Below are 18,954 nucleotides of genomic sequence, written 5' to 3'. Positions count from 1 at the left end.
GAGAGAGGGGGTGGAGAGAGAGAGAGAGAGAGAGAGAGAGAGAGAGAGAGTCAGCTCACACACCAACAACACCCCCCTCTCTCTCCATCATCCCTGTAATCGAGCGTCGAGCTGCACGATCTGACTGCACCTCTGCAATTATGCACGTTCGGCGTTGGATGGGATTCTCGGTAAACGCCGCAAAGCAGCTGGCACAGAGCTCCAGCCCCGCTGCATCCCCCACAACTTGTTAGCGTGTGTGTGTGTGTGTGTGTGTGTGTGTGAGTGTGTGTTGAGCAAGCAAGCAAGCAAGCAAGAGGCGGGCTGTCTTCTTGTTTATCCAAAAATGACTCGACATGGCCGTGGCTCCGGCTCAACGTACGCGGCGTTGCGAGCGACCCCTGCCAACCAGAACCAGCTGAGGGAGTGAGGGCGCAAATCATCTTAATGAAAGTCATAAGGTGAGTGCATCTGGTGAGCTTAGATCGTCTCTGCGTTCACAGCCGCGGCTGGCACACACAAACACGAGCAGGCCAGTGTTATTTTTTTTGTATTTTTTTGACCCCCCCTCCCCTTCCTTCAACACATTTCACAGCAGCTGGCTAAGCACTGCGGCGTGAACTGGCCTTGCGTGCGCCGTTATATTCCTCACGGTTCTCGGTTGGTTACATGTTTGCTTCGGTGCATCTCTAAAAACGCTGTCCGGCGATGCACATAGCGAAGTTATTTTCGTGGGGAGGGGGTGGGTATCGTTTCCCTCGGTGTAGAAAGAAAAAAAGAAAAAGAAAAAAAGAGAGAGGTCCACCCGTTTTACGCAAGCGCGTTTTAACCCAACGTGCCACTGGTTATGGAAACATAAGCTGGCAAAACAATCTGAAACCTGTTTCAGCCCTGTTCTGTGCAAATGGACTCCACTTCCTAGAAAAATTAAGACCAGGCCTATCCTTAAGGCGGGCCCAAACATGCTGCTCTCAATCTGAATGGTTGGGACCATAATAAATCAATGGGGTTCTGGATGACACTGGAGTTAGAGCTCAGTCTTTCCACCTTGTAATTGCCATTTACTTTCTCAGGCTGGCATCTGCTTTTATGCCTCATGAAAAAATGTATTTTTCAAAATAATTGCATGCGTTTTGGGTGGAGCTTTAAGTTTTCTTTATCAGCAAGGATCTATAATAGTCAGACATCTTAAAGCTTAACAGGTTTGCCAGGAAGTGTGTAAGCAGGTTGCTGTCTTTTACCTCCTGCTCTGTGGTTTCACCTACACTGGCTTCACGTCACGTCCCATTCAGCCTTCACTTCGACTTTCACAGCTCATTAGGACCATGGCGAGTCCGCTGTTTATTATGAGGTGTTTTAAAATTCATAAATATCTGCAAAACACAACAACACAGAAACACACCCGACTCGACAAGTGTGTATGATTTTCATGCGAGCACTAGTGCTTTGTTCTCATTTATGCTTCGGCTGTTTCCTCTCTGTATCCTTAAGTCGACCTTTGTAACCATTTGCCCTTGGCAACAGGGTCCGTCATGGGTCGAACAGCACGCAAACGTGTGTGTGTGTGGGTGTGTGTACCTAAAACAATCCTACACTGTGCTTCGTAAGAATGGCTAAAGGCAGCCCCTGGCAATCTCCACGGTCAAAGTCATGGTATGGACTCTTTGAGTGTCCCTCTACTCACAAAAAGTCTTTTTGCCTTTCAGCATGCTACATTAAAGTACTGGTGCTCACTGCCCACTAATGCATCACAGGCAGGACTCTGTAGAATTGGCCTTTTTGTTCCCTGGTGACTCTTTCTTGGCTACAGTGCTTTAGTGAAGTGCGCTGTTTGTCCTCAAGCATTTCTGTGGCGCAACAGAGGAACAAAGGCAAGGTATAAAATCACCAAGGCCACAGCTCCAGGGACTGTGTGGTTTTTGTGTGCATGTGCTGGGAGACCGATCTATTGCTCAGGAGATGTAAATATGCTGTTAAAGTAAACTGAGTCGGCCTCTTACACAGTCAAATCAGGTCAATATGCAAATAACTCATAAAACAGTTCAGTGGTGTGTGCTGCAGTGAACCTCTGTCTCTGACATACATTTACTGGCTGCATGCCGACGTGCACGCAGAGCCAATCATTTTGGATCTTCTCCTGTCTCACAGAGAACACTCACTTTTCAGTTGTAATTAATATTGATATGACAAATGGATTTTTGGGAACAGGACTGTAGCACACGTCACGGGGCCTAGATGTTGGATTATATTGTGCACATATATGAAATGGATTTTATTGAACCATTCCATGCTGATCACCCTTCATACCGTGTGCCCATGTTCCACTTTCATTTTCCAACACAAGGCTGACCCGTGCCCATTTGGGATGCTCTAACAACAAAGCTGTGATACCAGTCTCCCACAACCCCCTTAAAATAGAAAAAGTAACTGAAATGCTCGCCTTTTATTATAGCTGTGCAATAAATCGACTTCTATCGTCGTCGTTAAATCACACACAAACTGGACGATTTAACAGAAGTAAACACAGGGTAGGGTGAAAAGCACATTCTTCTGTTGCAGTTAACTGGGTCTCTGTGGTGAGCATAGATACAATAGATAACGGTTTTTGTTGCAGAGCTTCCTGGGAAAGTAGGTGTGTGCGGTTTTTTAGAAGCTGTGTGAGCTGAAACCACAATAACTAGTCCCAGCAAACATATTGACATTTGATACTTTTTTCTGTCAGAAGAGCCTCATTTCCTGTCACATCGACCCAGGAAACGATACGTTTACGGGGACAATTTTTAACTCCACTCAAACAGTGGAGTTAAAAATTGACTGAGCCGTTTGTGGCAGGTGTGTTTTTTCCTGACGGATTGTAGTTGCTGTCAGAGGTCGCCGGATAGCAATGACACCAGCTGGTTTGGTTTGGCTGACCTGAAAGTGATACCAAAGGAATATGGAATCCGTGAGTTTGTCTTTGTCTTATAATTGCAGAGTAGACTGAATCTACGCTTGTGATTGGCTTAAATGAAAGGAGACGTCTGATAGGTGACAAAAAAGACGCATTTGAGCATCTAGTAGGGCTGCAAATTATGAGACATGTCTGCGATTTTCAATATTGTTCAATATTGTGATGAAGATATGACTAGCAATAAATAAACATAAATTGAAGTGTCCATTTTAGCTCTTCGCTCCTTCCTCAGCCATCGTGCTGGCTAGCCTAGCAGTCGCACGCCCAGTTAATCAGAGTGTAGCCGATGGCTAGCTGGGGCTTCGTCTGATGAGCTAAACATGTGAGTTGATGGTGTGCAAAAATGAATAGACTTTTCTTATGCGTCACATTTCAGGCAGGCTTTTGCAGTGTGTCAGTCGCACTGAAAGATGAGAATGCAATTCATTGCTCAACACAAGCGTCAAGCTGTGGCAGGAAGTCTCACGAAAACCCACACATAAATGCAATAAGGTTTGTGAATGCAGGTTCAACGGTCTGTGTATAAATGTAGCAGCATAATGAAAAAAAACATTTGAGAATTTGTATCACAGTCGTTTAAAACAACAAATATTTCTGTGTATTTTCTGTGCATTGAAAAATATTTTTGGTGCAGTCGCCTATATATAAATCACAAAATGCGTTTCTAAATCTTTCTGTGCGCCTTCATTAATATGGAGCCCCATCGGATTCCATGAAGTAAAAACCTACAAATGTTGTGAATTTTGCAGGATGTTGAGCTTCTTTGTTGTTGTCTTCTTTCTAACCTTTCCCCTCCTTCTCTCCATCCTCTCACAGTGGGGTTGGGTGGCCATGGACCCATTCAGCCAGCTTATCCTCACCATCTCGGTGACCAGTTTCTTCACCTTCCAGTGGCTCTTCCACAAAGTCAGCCCCTGGATGTCCACGCGCATTAGCCCCGGCTTCCTCGGCCTCAGTGACAAGCAGAAGGTGGAATGGAACTCAAGGTGACCTGAAACGAACTTAAATTCACGACAAGTCTGAATCTCTACATGCTTATGTACAGCAGGGAGTGTGACGCTGGTGTTGCCCGGAGGGCCATTGTTTCAGCTGGCTCCAAAGATATGCACTGACAGTCAGCCCACATATTTCCTGTGACACTAGTATCTGACTCACTAGTCGGTTGTGCTGTGTATTTTGCAATGTTTGTGCCGGCAGCATGGTGGAAACTGAATGGAAGGATGTTTTTCTTTTCAAGCCTTTTTATCGTTTTATTATAAGAAGTACTGTGTCTCTGACTGACATACTAAACCTTGTTTAGTTTTTACATATTGTAAACCATCAAAAATCCTGGACTCAAAACTGTTCATCTATATTCCTGTACTTAAAAAAAAAACAAAAACACCTGGCCGACAGTCGGCTGTCCGCCATAGTCGGGGCCGTCGGTGAGCGTTTATGAGCCTAGTTGTTGAGGTGTGTCCCGGTCCTTTAGCACTAGTCACCCTTGTCGGTGGCTTTTAAGCTGATTAAACGTAGCCCAGAGCCCGTCTGAGAGAGAAATCTCTCTGATTGGCTGTTCAGCTAAGCAAATCAGTTAATGAGAAGAGAAACCTAAAAAGAAAGGGAAAGCGCCTGAGCTGGTTGCTGTATTATCCATGATTTCACTCGTACAGTGCGGTTTCTCCTTATTTTATGCATCTGCCTTTTCACTTCTCTATTAAAAGTGACTGTATTAGCGAAAGACGTGTCAAAAAATGCCGCTTTATTAAAACAACGGTTTGTATATCCGCAGTCGTGAGTCTTCCGGTCTTCCCTTTCCAACAGTGACTATAGACTATCACTACCTGGTGGTATGGAGAGTTATTATAAGTGCAGAACATATGAGTTGGCCATCGGCTGCGGTCTTTGGGATGTGTTCAAGTGCAGCTTTTTGGCCGGGAGCCTTCGTCACCACTTGATATCAGCATGTTGTTCACAACTCATTTTCATTCCTCTTTAGTATGTTGTAATTTTACCCACCAGCTTATCTGACATCATGTTGCACAAGCAGTCAGACTAGTGTAAAACAGATCCCCAGTTTAAAGTTGTAAGAGTGAAGATATCGCAGTTTTTTAACAAATTATTCGATTTATCTGCTCTTCATATGCTCTTCTCCCCTGATTGTGGCCAGTGCAGGACATTGCAGGATACAGCTCATGTGAATCTACGACAATGATGCGTTTATAAAAAGTCAAGTTATCTAACCTCAACCTTTAACAGTCACATTATCCTTGTCACATTTAATCAGCTGCATGTTTTGTCATCACAGTTTATCAGTCAAAATGAACAGACGAGCAGGAATTCTTCAGGGCCACCGTGTTCGTGCCGATGACTAGACCGTTTGATCAGACAACAAGCAAGTGTCATCTGCTGTCATCTGCGAACTTGTTGTGGGAAAAGCGCAGATACTGGCAAGAACAACTAGATCGGAACAAAACGATGGAGTGTGTTTGTGTCGTCGGAGGGACAGAGAGGATGCTGTGATCTTTAAGCACCAGGGGAATGGTGAACGCTGTGGTGTAGATTGAAGACCATTGGATGTCCAGTGGGAGAGAGTGTTCAGAGAGATCCAGCCCGGTCCAACTCGCATCAATCGCTCACTTTCATTTTCTCTCATGTTCCATTTATTACTCACGAGAGCACTTGTGAAATTGAAATGGTCGTACGGTTTATGAGCAAATGAAAATTGACGATTGGTGGAGATGGATCCAGGCTATGTGGCTTCCTGTTGAGGCCGGTGACTTTACAGATTCTGTTTAAACAGTCTTGCAGTCAGTGTGGCTGTCATTCTGTCTTCCTGACTGATCGCTGAGAACTGTTGGACTGTCTCGCTGCCTTAATGACTGACTGGGACTCTGTGCCGCTCTGCCTGACCCTTCAGCAGTGTTTAATCTCTTAGTCTAATTGGTCTGAATCTGTGTGCCTCCCTGACAGGCAATCAGTTGATTCACTGCGAGTGCTAAAAATCCAGAGCAGCTCCAAGGCACTTTTCATGAATAAAGATAAATGTCCTCTAGTCCTTTTTAGCATGCTTATCATACAGAAAAATCTCTGACATGTTTCAGCATCTGCTGTTGCCTGACAGGAACGGATCGTCACAGCTGTGTTTGTTTTTTGCGTTTTCATTCCAGGACGGTGTCGACGTTTCACGCACTGCTGGTGGGAATCTTCTGTCTCCACATCTTGTTGTTTGATGATGCCGTCAATGAAGACCCCGTCTGGTGAGAGCTCGGTTACAACGCATGTTTTTAACCTTTACTTTCAGTACTTTTGGTTCATTTTATACAGCATGACGAGTCTAACCTAGCATTACTTCCAAGGCCAAGGTAAATGCTAGATGGTAACTTTAGATTTGGAAATCTCTTGTTAGACATGTACATGTTTTTTTTCTTCTTTATTGTGCATATCGTACAAACTTATTATGTTGTATAATGTGAGAGCTAAAGTTAGCATATAGCTAACTTCATTATTATGTGGGTTTAGAGGGCATACTGGTAAAAAAAAAAACAGTTTAGAACCGACGCATTCACCGTGTGGGGCCGGGACTTGTCTCTATCAGCGTTGAGGATCACATCAGCAGCCCTGTCCCGCTCTTTATCAGATTTAGGGAACTTTACATTCCATCAATTCCAGCCAAGCCTCTTATCAGAGGTAGTGTTACTTTTTTTTTTTTTTTTGTCAAAGCTCACATCAAAGCTTGTTCCCTTGTAGTGAAACAAACATGTAATAGAGTTATGTATGAGATAACATTTTAACTCATTTTTTGTAAAGAATATTTTCCTTACATCACTACAGCTACAGTACAAGAAGAGTGCTGCTCTTATTCCCATGTCATCCTGTGGGGATATTGACATGTAGCTTTAGCCTCTTAGCATTACATCATACACGTAGGCTAGCCAACAAGTACATAATTAAAATCCCTTTACATCGTTTTCATTTTAAAACAGGTTCACTGGGAATATTATGAGTTTTCAGCTCACTCGAGGAGTTACCTTCAGCTGGTGTAAAATCACCTGGAAATGACAAACCTGCTTGTGTGAGTCAAACGACCACTGTTTAAAAAATTACCAAGGATTTTGAGCGGTAAATGTTCCACAGTTGTCAGTTTAAACTGCTGATGTGCTGGGCTAGAAAGCTACAATGGAAAGATTGACAGGAACAGCCAAGAGCAGCAGGAGGTTAGTGACAAGTGCATTTGGCCAATTCTGGGACAAATTTTGGCACATTTGGCTCTCGGCGTCTTCTTGACGTGAATGGGAAATCCCCTGGTAGCTTGGAAGCGCTTTACTCATTCAGGTGCCGTCTACCTCAGTTTCCGTTTTGATACCAACACTCATCACTGACGTCAGAAACCATCAACACCTACAGTTAAGGACTTAATTTAATCACACAAACCCAGTCAAACCAAATGTGCTTTTTTCTTTTTTTTCAACAGGGGAGATCCTACACTGGTGAAGACTAATGTTGCCATCACAACAGGCTACCTCATATCTGGTAAGAGAAACGCACTGTTAACACAAGTGATGTTTGTGAAAGTGAGGCCATTAGGACACACATGTAACTGGTAACAAAATGTGCTTATCTTGATGCTTGGATGGCTAACATTGATTTGGGAAACTCTGACCTTCTTCTTTGTGCTTTAATTGTTTTGATTGCAGCAATAACATGTTATCTCTCTTTCCTCTGTACTTTTGTTTTCCAGATCTGCTGCTAATATTTTACTATTGGAAGGCGATAGGCGACAAGTTTTTTGTAATTCACCATCTGGCAGCGTTGTATGCTTACTACTATGTACTGGTGAGTGCCCTATTGTCCAATAGCAGAACGTGCAGGCAAGATGGGAAGGAGACAACCAAGGGTGAACAGCTGTGTCCTGTCGAGTTGAGTTTTTTTAACTAATGCAAGTGTCCTTGACTGTCCGCATGCAGCCATGCTGCTCATATATACTGTAGGCAAGGTAAATATGCACAAGACAAGGTCAGCAAACACAGCAGGGAAGGAAACCTTATGGGTGTTTAAAATCCACTCTTTTTGAGTTGATTGCTTTCAGTAATAGCAGGAAAAAAAGCTACATTTAGTGAGTGATCAGTGTCCATAAAAGAGTGTACATTCCAGCAGGTGTCATTGTTTGCCTGCCCAGTTTTAGCGCCATCCACATGTATAAGTATCACTTGGTTGTATTTTTTTAACTTTAAAAGTCTCAATGGTGTGGTCATGATTGTGGTAACAACGTTGGTAAATGTAGGTTTCAAGTAAGTTTGTCATTTCACTCAGGTTTAGAGCTGCCCTGCAAAGGCCCTGTCACCAAAAAAAAAACATGGTCACTGACCCTCTGAAGGCACCAGCTCAGCTTCTAGGTTTGAAAGCTGTGGTGGTGGCCTGTATAATTTTTGCAAAAATCATCTGAGATATGGCCCGATTCTAATTTCGCAACTGAACTGACGTACCAATTAGTGACTGATTACTCATTGCTGCACCGCTTTTATACAGTTGGCTCTTATCTTTGTATGGACATAGTTTAATGTACTCAGCGTTTATGGGCAGTGCTGTTCACTCTTGGTTTAATCTGAAACCCTCTAGGTCGCCAGGATCTGTGGATAATTATTATGGAAATGAATGACTATGGTATTTTTTGCATGGAATGCTCAATGATGGTACTGGCTGACGAACCCCTCCCTCCCCCCTCACCTTGCCCTTACAATTTCTGTGCTTTCTGTTTGTTCTACTGACCCCCTTCAATGTTGTGTGAATCTGACGTAAGCTGAACCTCTCCAAGCTTAGCGCAGCTGAATGCCTGACTGTAACCACTGTGTGCATGCTGGCAGTTCTACACAGACAGGGTTCCTTTTCTTGTTACTGTGCATGCCAACAAACAGTTCTAATTACTTACCTGCCTATCTACAGTACCTTCCACCTGTCTGTTTTTGTGCCAAATTCTAGTTTTGCCTCCTCTTTCTCCTCCTTACACATGTCCTGACACTCACCGATGAGGGAAAACTGACAAAGCCACTCAGATAATGTCAACCACATGAGCCCAGGTGCATCACCAAATAGCCAGGCCCTTGTTGAATGTACTCTACAGACTTACTGCTGTTAATGCCCTCAAAGTCAGTCTTTATTTTAGTTAAGCAAACGTACAGAGAATTCCCCACAACACATGTTCTGTGTTTTCTATAAAGAAAGAAAATGCTAAAGGACATACAGTGTGCGTTGCTCTGCCTCTGAGTCCCCATACTGAAACTGATCTTGGATTGTTTTTTAAAAAATGCCTCCCACTGATATGCCAATACTCTGGCAAATTATTACACAATCTTGGCAAACAGCTGTAAAGCACTTTGGACGTTTAGTTCAACTACATATTTAGTATTAACCACTTGCGGCCCAGATTTACATCTTACCCCATCTACATCCCCGTTACTGGCTGGATTTACGGAGTTGTTTTTCTCCTTTTAATGTGACACAAAATCATGTTGGAATCCATTATTATGTCTGTCTTCATTGCTTTGTTAATGAGGTCCACCTTTTCTGTGTCTAAACAAAAATGATAAGATTAAAGCAGTGTCGCATCTTTGTGAATAAAGCTATGGTTTATAACTGACTGTAAATCCAGCCTTTCAGTGAGAGAACCAGAGCAAGCACCTGTATCGAACATGTTACATTAGGCAAATGAGACGAAGTAGGCCATACTGTAACTGGACACTCACGACTGTTTCCTCAGACTAGATGTGAATTTCATGTGGGATAACAGAATGATTGCTCCTCGTTAGTCACCTGTGGTAGGAATAAGAAGGCCACGTTACTGTAGCCACATTACATCTGCGGTGAAAACAATCAAATTGGCTAACCCTTGATGTCATTTTTCATTTGATTTAGTCTTGTACCCAGTCGAATTCTGTCGTATGTTGTCAAAGTCTCTTATTAGTTAATGTGTTGAGTGTGTTTATGTGGAAGTATTCATGTCAAATACACAATGAATTCTACCTACTCGATATTAAACACTGAGGCACGCAGCCAAATTAAGAATTAAATTTACTCAGATTTTGTGTATTTAAAAAAACAAATCAGCTTAGTTTCGTGAGCTTGTTGGTATGTTTTGATTAATGATTAGTCAGTCACTAATGTCTTGGTGAAAACAGTGTTCAAGTCAGTGTCTGATTTTTTTTTAACAGAACAGTAATCTGTCTTTTGTGTGTGTTTTAACTGTCAAGTATAGATTAATCAAAAAAAGAATGGAAGCGTAATGTAATAACTGCTGTGTAAATACTAGATGCATGCTTTCTTCTCAGTGTTGTAAGTGTTGCTTCTTATTTGCTTCCAATCGTGGTGGCATCTTTTATTTTGTTTTCTTCTAATATATCTGTCTGTCTGTCTCTGTGTCCTCTGCTGACTTTAACATAAATAGCCCCTTCTTCAAACCCTACATGCAAAAACTACCAACATCAAGTCGGGTTGTGTCATGCAAAAACTACCAAAAAGGGTTGTGTGTCATTTAAGAAAACCCAGAGCAGGTCTCGATCTAGATGGGGAACTTCTTTATTCCTGTCTTGTCTGCTGCTATTGCTGTTGTGTTGCACTGAGCAGATATGATGCCCAGTCACAGTATGGACTTACCAGTTCCTAGGGGTACTAGCATGCTCATGCTAGGTGTTCACATCATATGGTAGAAAAAGTGAAATGCAGATGTACCCTGTTTGTATCACATAGTAAGTATGTTACAATGACCAGCTCTTGTTTCAGCTCTGACGGTAAGTCTTCTCTCACATGCTGTAAAAGTCAGGCCACTAACCAAATAACCGTGAATTATAGTGAAGTTGAATACTGTGATTTTTATCTTAATTTTGAGTTTGACTGAAGTTCTGATGGTCTGGGCTTAAACACAAGATCAGTTTTCGAACACATGAGTCAAACTATCTCATTGCAGTTAAAATTAAGATAAACATCTAAGCACTCAGTCTCTTTTTCAGAGAACACTTAATTGAAATGTATTTGGCTAATGGCATTTAACACCATTATGTCTTGAGTGCTTGATGTTCAATGCTGATTTAGCAAGGCTGGCTAGGTCAACAGTGTTTAAGATGGGGTGTCCTGAAAACATCTTGGCCATGAGATCATCTTCACTGTATTTAGCAGAAGCTGAATAACGTGCGGTTTTGTAAAGCAGAATGGAAATAAAGCCATGGCTGCTTATCTTGTTGTAGGATCACTTTAAGGCACCAAAGTGGCTTCTGTCAAGGTCCAAAATTACTATCAGTGGTCTCTACATTTTAAAACCGACCAGGCAGTATTATAGACATTGTTAGTTACATTATTGTTTCAAGCACCCGTGATTCAGCTCTGACTTCAAGGTGGGTAAAACCTGCTGAAGATGATCTCACACCTAAAACAACATGGTGTTCAGGCCCCGATCTTCTAAACAATTACTGGTCTTGCAGTTAAACACTGTGCTTTTTATTCTGCATGGCTTTTGATTGCCCCTTTAAATAGTGGCTGGCTGAATGTATGTATGGTTGTACAGTATGTATAAGCCTGTGCTGTGTTGGTATTTGCTCAATTACCTTGCTATAATATAGTGTCTAACAGTATGTTGTTGTTTTTTTCAAAGTGTGAGATAGCAGTAGTTTGTATATAGTCTGTTGTAAGGATGCATTAGTGATTATTACCTTAACACTTGGGTGAAGTGATTATTATATTAATAACTGCAAAAATGCTTCATGTTATGGGACATTTTTGCACGTTGCCTCTTGTGTTTTGGGTTTTTTCCAAGAGGTAGATGAGAAAAGATGTTTTTGCCACTTTACTGTAATATTTAGACACCTTATGTGAGGCAAAGTCATTTACTGTCTCACCAGAAGTCTGCCTTGGGTGAGTCGCCAAGATAAAATGTTGGCAGTTTGAGCTTCTGCAAGCCTGCGTATGTTCAAATTTGTATGTGTCATAGGCTACGTACCAAATTGACCTGCCAAGCCAGTGACCGCAGTTCGAGACTGCATTTCATGCAACAAAACCACGTGTTATTAAGGAGACCTCAACATCTCCAGCCATGTTTGTGGTGAGCAAAATGGGTATTGCCACAACATGATGTTTCAGGGCTACAGGGTGCTACTCTTTCGATCGACATGCACCCAAAAATTTGAAGTGTAACTCAACATCAACAACATTTCATTTGTTGCATCAGGGCACCTAAAATTTAGCAGTTTAGTTTTTAAACATGACGAAAAACATGTATTTGCACCTTTTATACCTGTTTACAATCATTTACATAATGTTTTAAAGAGTAAGAGTAAGTATTTTAAAGAGTCGTATTATGCTTTTTGGGTTTTTGCCTTTTCTTTACTGTGTTATGTAGCATTTTTGTGACTGTAAAAGGTCTGCAAATTGAAAAAGGCCAAAGTCCACGCCAAAGGGACTTTCTCTCTCCCACAGAAAACACTGCTTCTGCACTGTGTAAAACGGCTGGTTTGGAGTCAAGCCTTAACTTCCCCAACTTATGTTCATCACTATGTAACATGAGTTATCTAAATATATATATTATTAAATATATATATGGCTCTACTACAGCCATGCTTACCAGCTGTGATGATGTTGTTTTGGATTAATTATTAAGGTCCTTGGATCACACTACCTTGCTTGGCATGAATATGCACATGTGCAACTCTCATCAAAGATTGAACAGAGGCGAGATGTCCCACTCCACAGCTAAAAACTGAGCATTCAAGACGCAGTGTGCAAAGATGCTGAAGCAACGCACCATATAAGAAAACCAGTGCACCAGTGTTATTTATTTGTCTAAACCTAACCAAACTATGATCACCGCATTGTCACAACGTAAGATTGAAAATTTCACCTAAATAGATATTAAGTTTGAACATACCTGTGTTTTACAGAAAAATCCATTGCTAACATTTATTCTGGCGCCGGGGCAGGTTTTCGTCTGTCAAGTGCTTTCACGAGAGTTACTGGTCGTATAGCCATTAAATTTGACGTTGATACTCGTGGTTCCCAGAGCATGATTTCTTGAGATTTTTGTAAATATTCACACCTTATTCTGTAACAAAATACTTCTCAAAATCTAAAGTTTGGTTTCCATTAAATTTATCTGCTGTAGATAGTCATGGTCTCCAGAGGATAAAGAGGGCTGTGTGCCATACTTGAGCCAAAATTTCAACATACAATGTATCAGATAATCAAACTGATTTGTTGTGGTCAGCATATTCATGCTCCCCAGAGAATGAACCCTTTTGATTTAAAGTCAAATATGTCAACAAGCCTTAAAGGTGAACAAATGGCTTTGATTAAAAACGTTCTCAGGCAATACACCTGCTCTTTTACACGTCACCAGTTCTCTATGCTCATCCCATGGTGAGGATGAGTCTCTGCTCCCGATAAATGAAGAGAATGAATCATTAGGAAGTCATATTAAAGACCGGGCTAATTTTGGCCCAAAAAAACATGAAGGAATAATTGTGTGCCCTGAAGGAGAAGGCTCTTTTGTTAAATCTGCCAAATAGGTCTATATTTGGTGAGGACCTAATCTAAGTTTAGACCTGAATTCCCCACACTGTAAAAGCATTTCTTGAAAATGAAATGTCATTCAGTTATGTCCAAAGATGCTTTTGAATTGTAGACATACTGTACCTTAGTTACCTAGTTACTCCGAGGAGCAGGCGGATCTAAATGACTTGGTGTCTTGTTTTTGTCCCTTTCATGTTTTGTGGTCTTCCTGTTCTTACCTTGTTCTTCCAGGGCCAAGGAATGTTGCCTTATTTTGCTAACTTCCGTCTGCTTGCTGAGTTTTCTACACCATGTGTGAACCAGCGGTACGTACCTGCTTACGGATAAGCCGGGCTTGGGGTCTTTAATTTCAGGGTTGAAGCTCAACTTACAACATTTCTTAAGATTATATGTCAGAATGTGTTGTTAGGAATTTTAATCACACAATGAACCCACTGCTTGATGCATGTTCTCTTTGTGTTAAACTGGTTCTGGGAGATTATTTTAAGCCATTTATCTTGATAAAGCTGAAGTTGAACATACCTTAGAGAACAGTCACGTAACAGCTTTCAAGTGTTGAGTTACTCGTGATTGTCTTCAGCTTTTCCTTTAATGCTGCTAGACCCTGTTTCTTAACTATGTTTTGTGTTTCAGCTGGTTCTTCGAGGTACTGGGTTACCCCAAGTCCTCCCGGCCCAACATGGCAAATGGCGTTGCCATGGCAGTCGTTTTTTTCATGGTCCGCATCGCTGTCATGCCAGTCTACTACACTCGTATGTACGCGGTCTACGGCACTGAAGCCTTCTACCTGGTGCCCTGGGGTGGCCGTGTAGCCTGGATCTGCTCTAGTATCTGCTTGGACATCATGAACGTCATGTGGATGCATAAGATTGCCCGCGGCTGCTACAGAGTGCTGCGCTCGGCACGCCGGAGCAAAGCCGGCACACCTCAGGAGAATGGGAAGACGGATTAAGGGAACCAGGGTGTCAGTGGTGAGGAAATGCCACAACAGAGACAAAATGATGTCACTCTCAGTGCGTTGGCGAGCAGCAGCTCGGACAATTGCCTGTCAGACGTGGGACGAGTGATATCACAGGACCGAATGTAATGAGGGAAATTGAGAAATTTTTTTTTGGAAGCGGGCACAGTCACTGAGATGTACAGATGGACCGTTTAACAGGCCATCCCTAAGCCATGAAATGACCTCTTAGCAATACTCTGTGTGCATGGCCAATTATTTTTCTCTCGAACAATTTATCACTACACAAAAGAGGTCGTCCTGGGACAATGGACTGTTAGCCCAACCACAAATTGTCAAAAAGTTTACCTTTCTTTACATACTTAGTGCTCAGCAAAAGACTTTAAAATGTTTTTTATTCTATTATTACTGTTGCCTGAGTCCCGGAATAAAAAGTGATGAAATACGATGTTGATGACGCAGCAAAGACCTCGAAAGCATTCAGTGATCCATTGATGGTCAGTGCCATAAAATCATTGTCACATGCCTGTTGAGGAGAGCGTCGCTTTTTCCTCAGTAGATCTTGAGCTAAATTTGCAGGGATTGATTGACACAAGATGAGATTACATTAAGTGCAATCACAGAGAAGAACAAGTACAGATAAATCAGTTCAACACTCACCCGCTGTCATTCAGTTAAGAGGTTCATTTAAAAAGCCAGCCTTTTAAGACTATTGTGATTCTTGGTTTCCTTTGCATTTGAATGATTAACTTAGATAATGTAGGGTTGAACGGGCATCAGTTGGCTGCATGTAGTCCTTTTTCTTTTGTCTCGCTGGTGTCGAGGCAAATAGATTTTTAAAGATACAAACTATTAAAGATACTTGTGTACAGAGTACCTTAGACATGCTAAAAGGGAAACTGAATGTCAATGCTGTGTGTCCACTGACATTAAACAATGCAAGAACGTTAATTTTCCTCAGAGAAATATTGAAGCGACGGATGGCAATAGCTTTTAAGTCCCCCGTTAGTTAATGTGTACACAACCTGATATTTTACAGAATGGGGAAAAGTGTCGCAAAGAGACGTTGTTGATGCTGTTTGATGGGAGCTGGCATTATATTTATTTCACATTGTGCAATGCATGTTACGGGGTGAAAGTGACCTGAAGACAGAGGACAGACAAAGAGCAGCTGCTTTGAAATGTGTATTTAAACAGGGTTGATGGGAGATGTTAATAGGATTCTGACACTCATCTAGTTTTTGCAGCATCAGCTGTTGACCTTAGGTTCATAGAATATCCACAATATTTCTATTTATGATATCTTTTCAGTCACAAACTGTTAAATTTTACCCCTGGGCAACATTTGCCAACCAGCTGCATGCTGCTATGTGTGTTTTCAGTGAAGGAATTTTAGCCAGCCAGTTCAATTCAGTACAAGTTTTGAGTACTTTCATTTGAAAATAAAATGAGATCGTTTTCTGCAGGTTTGAGTTTTATGTCAAATCAAAGATAATATCCAGTGTTTCAGATGGTAATAGTTCTCTATCTGTTCAAAATACTGTGTACCTGTTTGAGAGCATTGTAACAGATTCCGTCTCATATTACGTATGATTTCCAGCCAGCTGTTAAACGGAGCCCTCTCCCATATTTATTCATCAGATGGATGTGAGAGTACTGTAGGTGGACAGTGGATGTGACAAAGCAGTCACGTTGATCTAAAAGTTCAGAGGTTTTTAAAGACAAATATATCACTTGATCAAATTAAAAGTCACAATTAATCGATGATTTATGAAACATCTACTTGAATTTTCATTGTAAATGTATCTTTTGAGCTGTACATCAAAAGCTTCTGTCAAATGTTTTGTGAAACAGAAACGGGGATGGCTAGTTTTTGAGAGTACGCCTTTCTACGTTCAGCATTTGATTTTGTTGCCTTTTTAAAAAAACAAAAAATACAACTAATGATTGCACAGTGAATATTTTGTTAAAACTCCTCACTGCACTGAAAAATGTGTCATTTTTCGGTGATTTACTTTGTGTGTTTTTCCATGTCTGATGCCTGTCTAACGTGATAGTTTGGCCTTTGTGATAGATCAGTTTCAAATGTAAAACCAAGAGGCTTTCTAAGGCTGGTTGTTTTAGTGCTTTTGTTTTGTTATGGCTTTAAAATGTCAAAGATTTATGTATTCGTGCCAGTGCTTAAGCCATTACTTCCATTTTTAAATCCACAAGCATTTTGCATACAACAGTGCCAACTTGCAGCTATGATTTGATGGTTAAGATGGATTCTGTTCGCATTTACGCTGTGGCTAGTCACTGCTCAGCTTAGTTTGGCCTGGTCACACAGTGTGAAAGACTGCTTTCAGTTACACCTTTGACTACAGGCAAGTATGCTTGACACAGGGTGGACCTGACATGGGTGCATGTCATCTACATTACATGTGGATATCACTATCTCACACCTTAGAAACGAGTCAGGATGTTATATTGTATTGATGTAATATTTCACAGGAGTTAAATGGAAATCATGTGATGGTGTCAGGACAGCAGGCCACTTCTGGTAGAACCAGGGGGGGCTCTGTTTGCAAGGTCATGCATGGTCAATATTCTTCTTCATGCACCCTCTATAATTGCATGTGGTATTGCATGGGGATTGCACTGTAAACAAAAAAGCATATACATTTTGCAAGACAAATTTTGTTCTCTGTTTTTCTTTTTCTTAGTACACGTACATAATGTTTACATGAACGTTATTCTTGTACTATGCCACATAATGTAACCCACAGATGATGATGATGTGATGTGAACATCATAAAAGCAGATAATAGTATAATATCCAGCACAGAAATAATCAGTAAGGGAATACTTGAATACTAATCAACACAGTTTGCCACAGTATGAGCATCTTGCGTTATATGCGTACCATTGTCTTTAATTTATTAATCAAAAAGAGGCAGACATAAAACAAAGCATATGCTAAGGTAACGGAGAGAGCACGGTGCTGCTGTCAGCTAGTTAAACTGCTGTTGGTGTTTCTGTTCTGAATGTTGTATGGTGGAGAGATGTGAGTCGGTGGAGTGTTAAGTGACATTCTATGAATGTAATGGAGAAGAGCAAATATTTGTCATTTACATTTACATTTGTTCTTTACAATAAATGCCAAATTAACTCATGTGGTGGGCATCATTCGGGCTCTGACTTGTTTCGCTCATTCAGTGTCTTAAATATGGATTTCTTTATGCTCACAACCAGGTGGAACAACCAAATTTGGGTTACAGTATCTTGTCCAAGGATACTTTGATATGTGTATCCTTGGATATCCTTGGATCCTTGGTCCAGGGAGATGGAACCGTCAAGCTTCTGATTAGTGGATGACCTTCTAATCTGTGGCTCTACATCCTGAGCCACCACTGGAGACGATAATCGAACTGCCACTTTACATGGTTGCATTGTTTCCACAAAGTGTGTTTTCCAAGTTGTCCAGAAAAGTGAAACATATTCAACTAACACTCAAAAGCTTTGGTTAACAAAAGACAAAACATTCATGACTGCACACTGTAACCAGTGCAGTCTTGTCCAACAAACTGTTATTTCAGTCAACAAGCTCAACTTTCAGTCAGTTGAAGGTGTTTGAATTGTTTGAATGTTTCAATAATTGGCTTGTATTCCATCTGCTCACAGTTCCTGCCCACAGATAAGTGCTGAGTGGAAGTGCTTAAGCCTTCAAATGATCAACAGTTATTTTATTTTTGTCACAATCAACCAGTTATATAAAACAAACAAGAACACTTTAGCATGACTTTCAATCTCTGAGATTTTTCATAACCATAACAGGTAATGACTAACATCAGCCACTAGAGGGCAGTGTTATCATGTACAGATTCTCTGGCTCTGCTTTGCAGGTCTGACTTGACAAAGAAAAACAAACACTCAGATTGAATCTTCATTTAAAAAACAGGTCACAAGCCAAACACAGTCCTTATGGACACAGTGGAGGAAGTCCCAAACCCCAGCCACAAACTGTTCTGCCCTGCTGGAGCTTTCAAGCGAATCAGTCTGACATGTTTTGACATCGCTATCCCCTGACTTGACTTCCTGTCTAGATTCCTGTTCTCACACGTCCATAATCTAGTCTACATTACAGTTGTTTCATTTTATCGTAAGTGTACAGCTGCCTACCACAGTGTTATATTTTACTTTAAATATATGACATTCTTTTATGTCTTGTGTCTTAGAATCTCATTTTTTTTCTTTTGTGAATTTAATGTTGAAATGTAACAACCTTTTTTCATTAGAGTTATTTTAACATGAATCTTGTTAATACATTTTAACAGTCACAGTGTTGGTCAGGAATATTGTGAATAGTGTGATAGAATTCGAGCCGTGGCTATAATGAACTACAGCAGATTTAACAATGCATCCAGAGGACAGTAACTTTTCTCTGGTGTCTGAGTGCATGCTGTGGTTATTTAACTGTAGCAGGGGACTTTGGATTCAGCGTCTGATTGTCAGTCACAAACAGCCGGGCTCTTTATCTAATTGAGTTTCAAATACT

General features: G+C 41.2%; 1 protein-coding gene across 1 annotated transcript; it reads left to right on the top strand.

Moving 5' to 3' along the window:
- Window positions 1-61: 61 nt before the first annotated feature.
- On the top strand, window positions 62-17,571 carry tlcd4a (TLC domain containing 4a). Its single transcript, XM_084341183.1, has 7 exons — window positions 62-440; window positions 3,746-3,915; window positions 6,079-6,168; window positions 7,383-7,441; window positions 7,650-7,744; window positions 13,691-13,764; window positions 14,093-17,571. Exons 2-7 carry the CDS (start codon window positions 3,761-3,763, stop codon window positions 14,409-14,411), a joined length of 792 nt encoding a protein of 263 aa, XP_084197309.1. The 5' UTR covers window positions 62-440; window positions 3,746-3,760; the 3' UTR covers window positions 14,412-17,571.
- The last annotated feature ends 1,383 nt before the right edge of the window (window positions 17,572-18,954 follow it).

This window comes from Pagrus pagrus, assembly GCF_965226575.1.
Source record: "Pagrus pagrus genome assembly, chromosome: 20".
Classification (NCBI taxonomy): domain Eukaryota; kingdom Metazoa; phylum Chordata; class Actinopteri; order Spariformes; family Sparidae; genus Pagrus; species Pagrus pagrus.
This window is presented reverse-complemented; position numbering and strand designations above follow the sequence as displayed.

What these genes read in the sequence shown, in the direction of transcription:
- tlcd4a (XM_084341183.1), top strand. Translation starts at nt 3,761, where the DNA reads ATGGACCCATTCAGCCAGCTTATCCTCACCATCTCGGTGACCAGTTTC. An exon ending in AACAGGCTACCTCATATCTG is followed by an intron (nt 7,442 to 7,649) that starts GTAAGAGAAACG and finishes TTTGTTTTCCAG; the next exon opens with ATCTGCTGCTAATATTTTAC. An exon ending in ATGCTTACTACTATGTACTG is followed by an intron (nt 7,745 to 13,690) that starts GTGAGTGCCCTA and finishes TTGTTCTTCCAG; the next exon opens with GGCCAAGGAATGTTGCCTTA.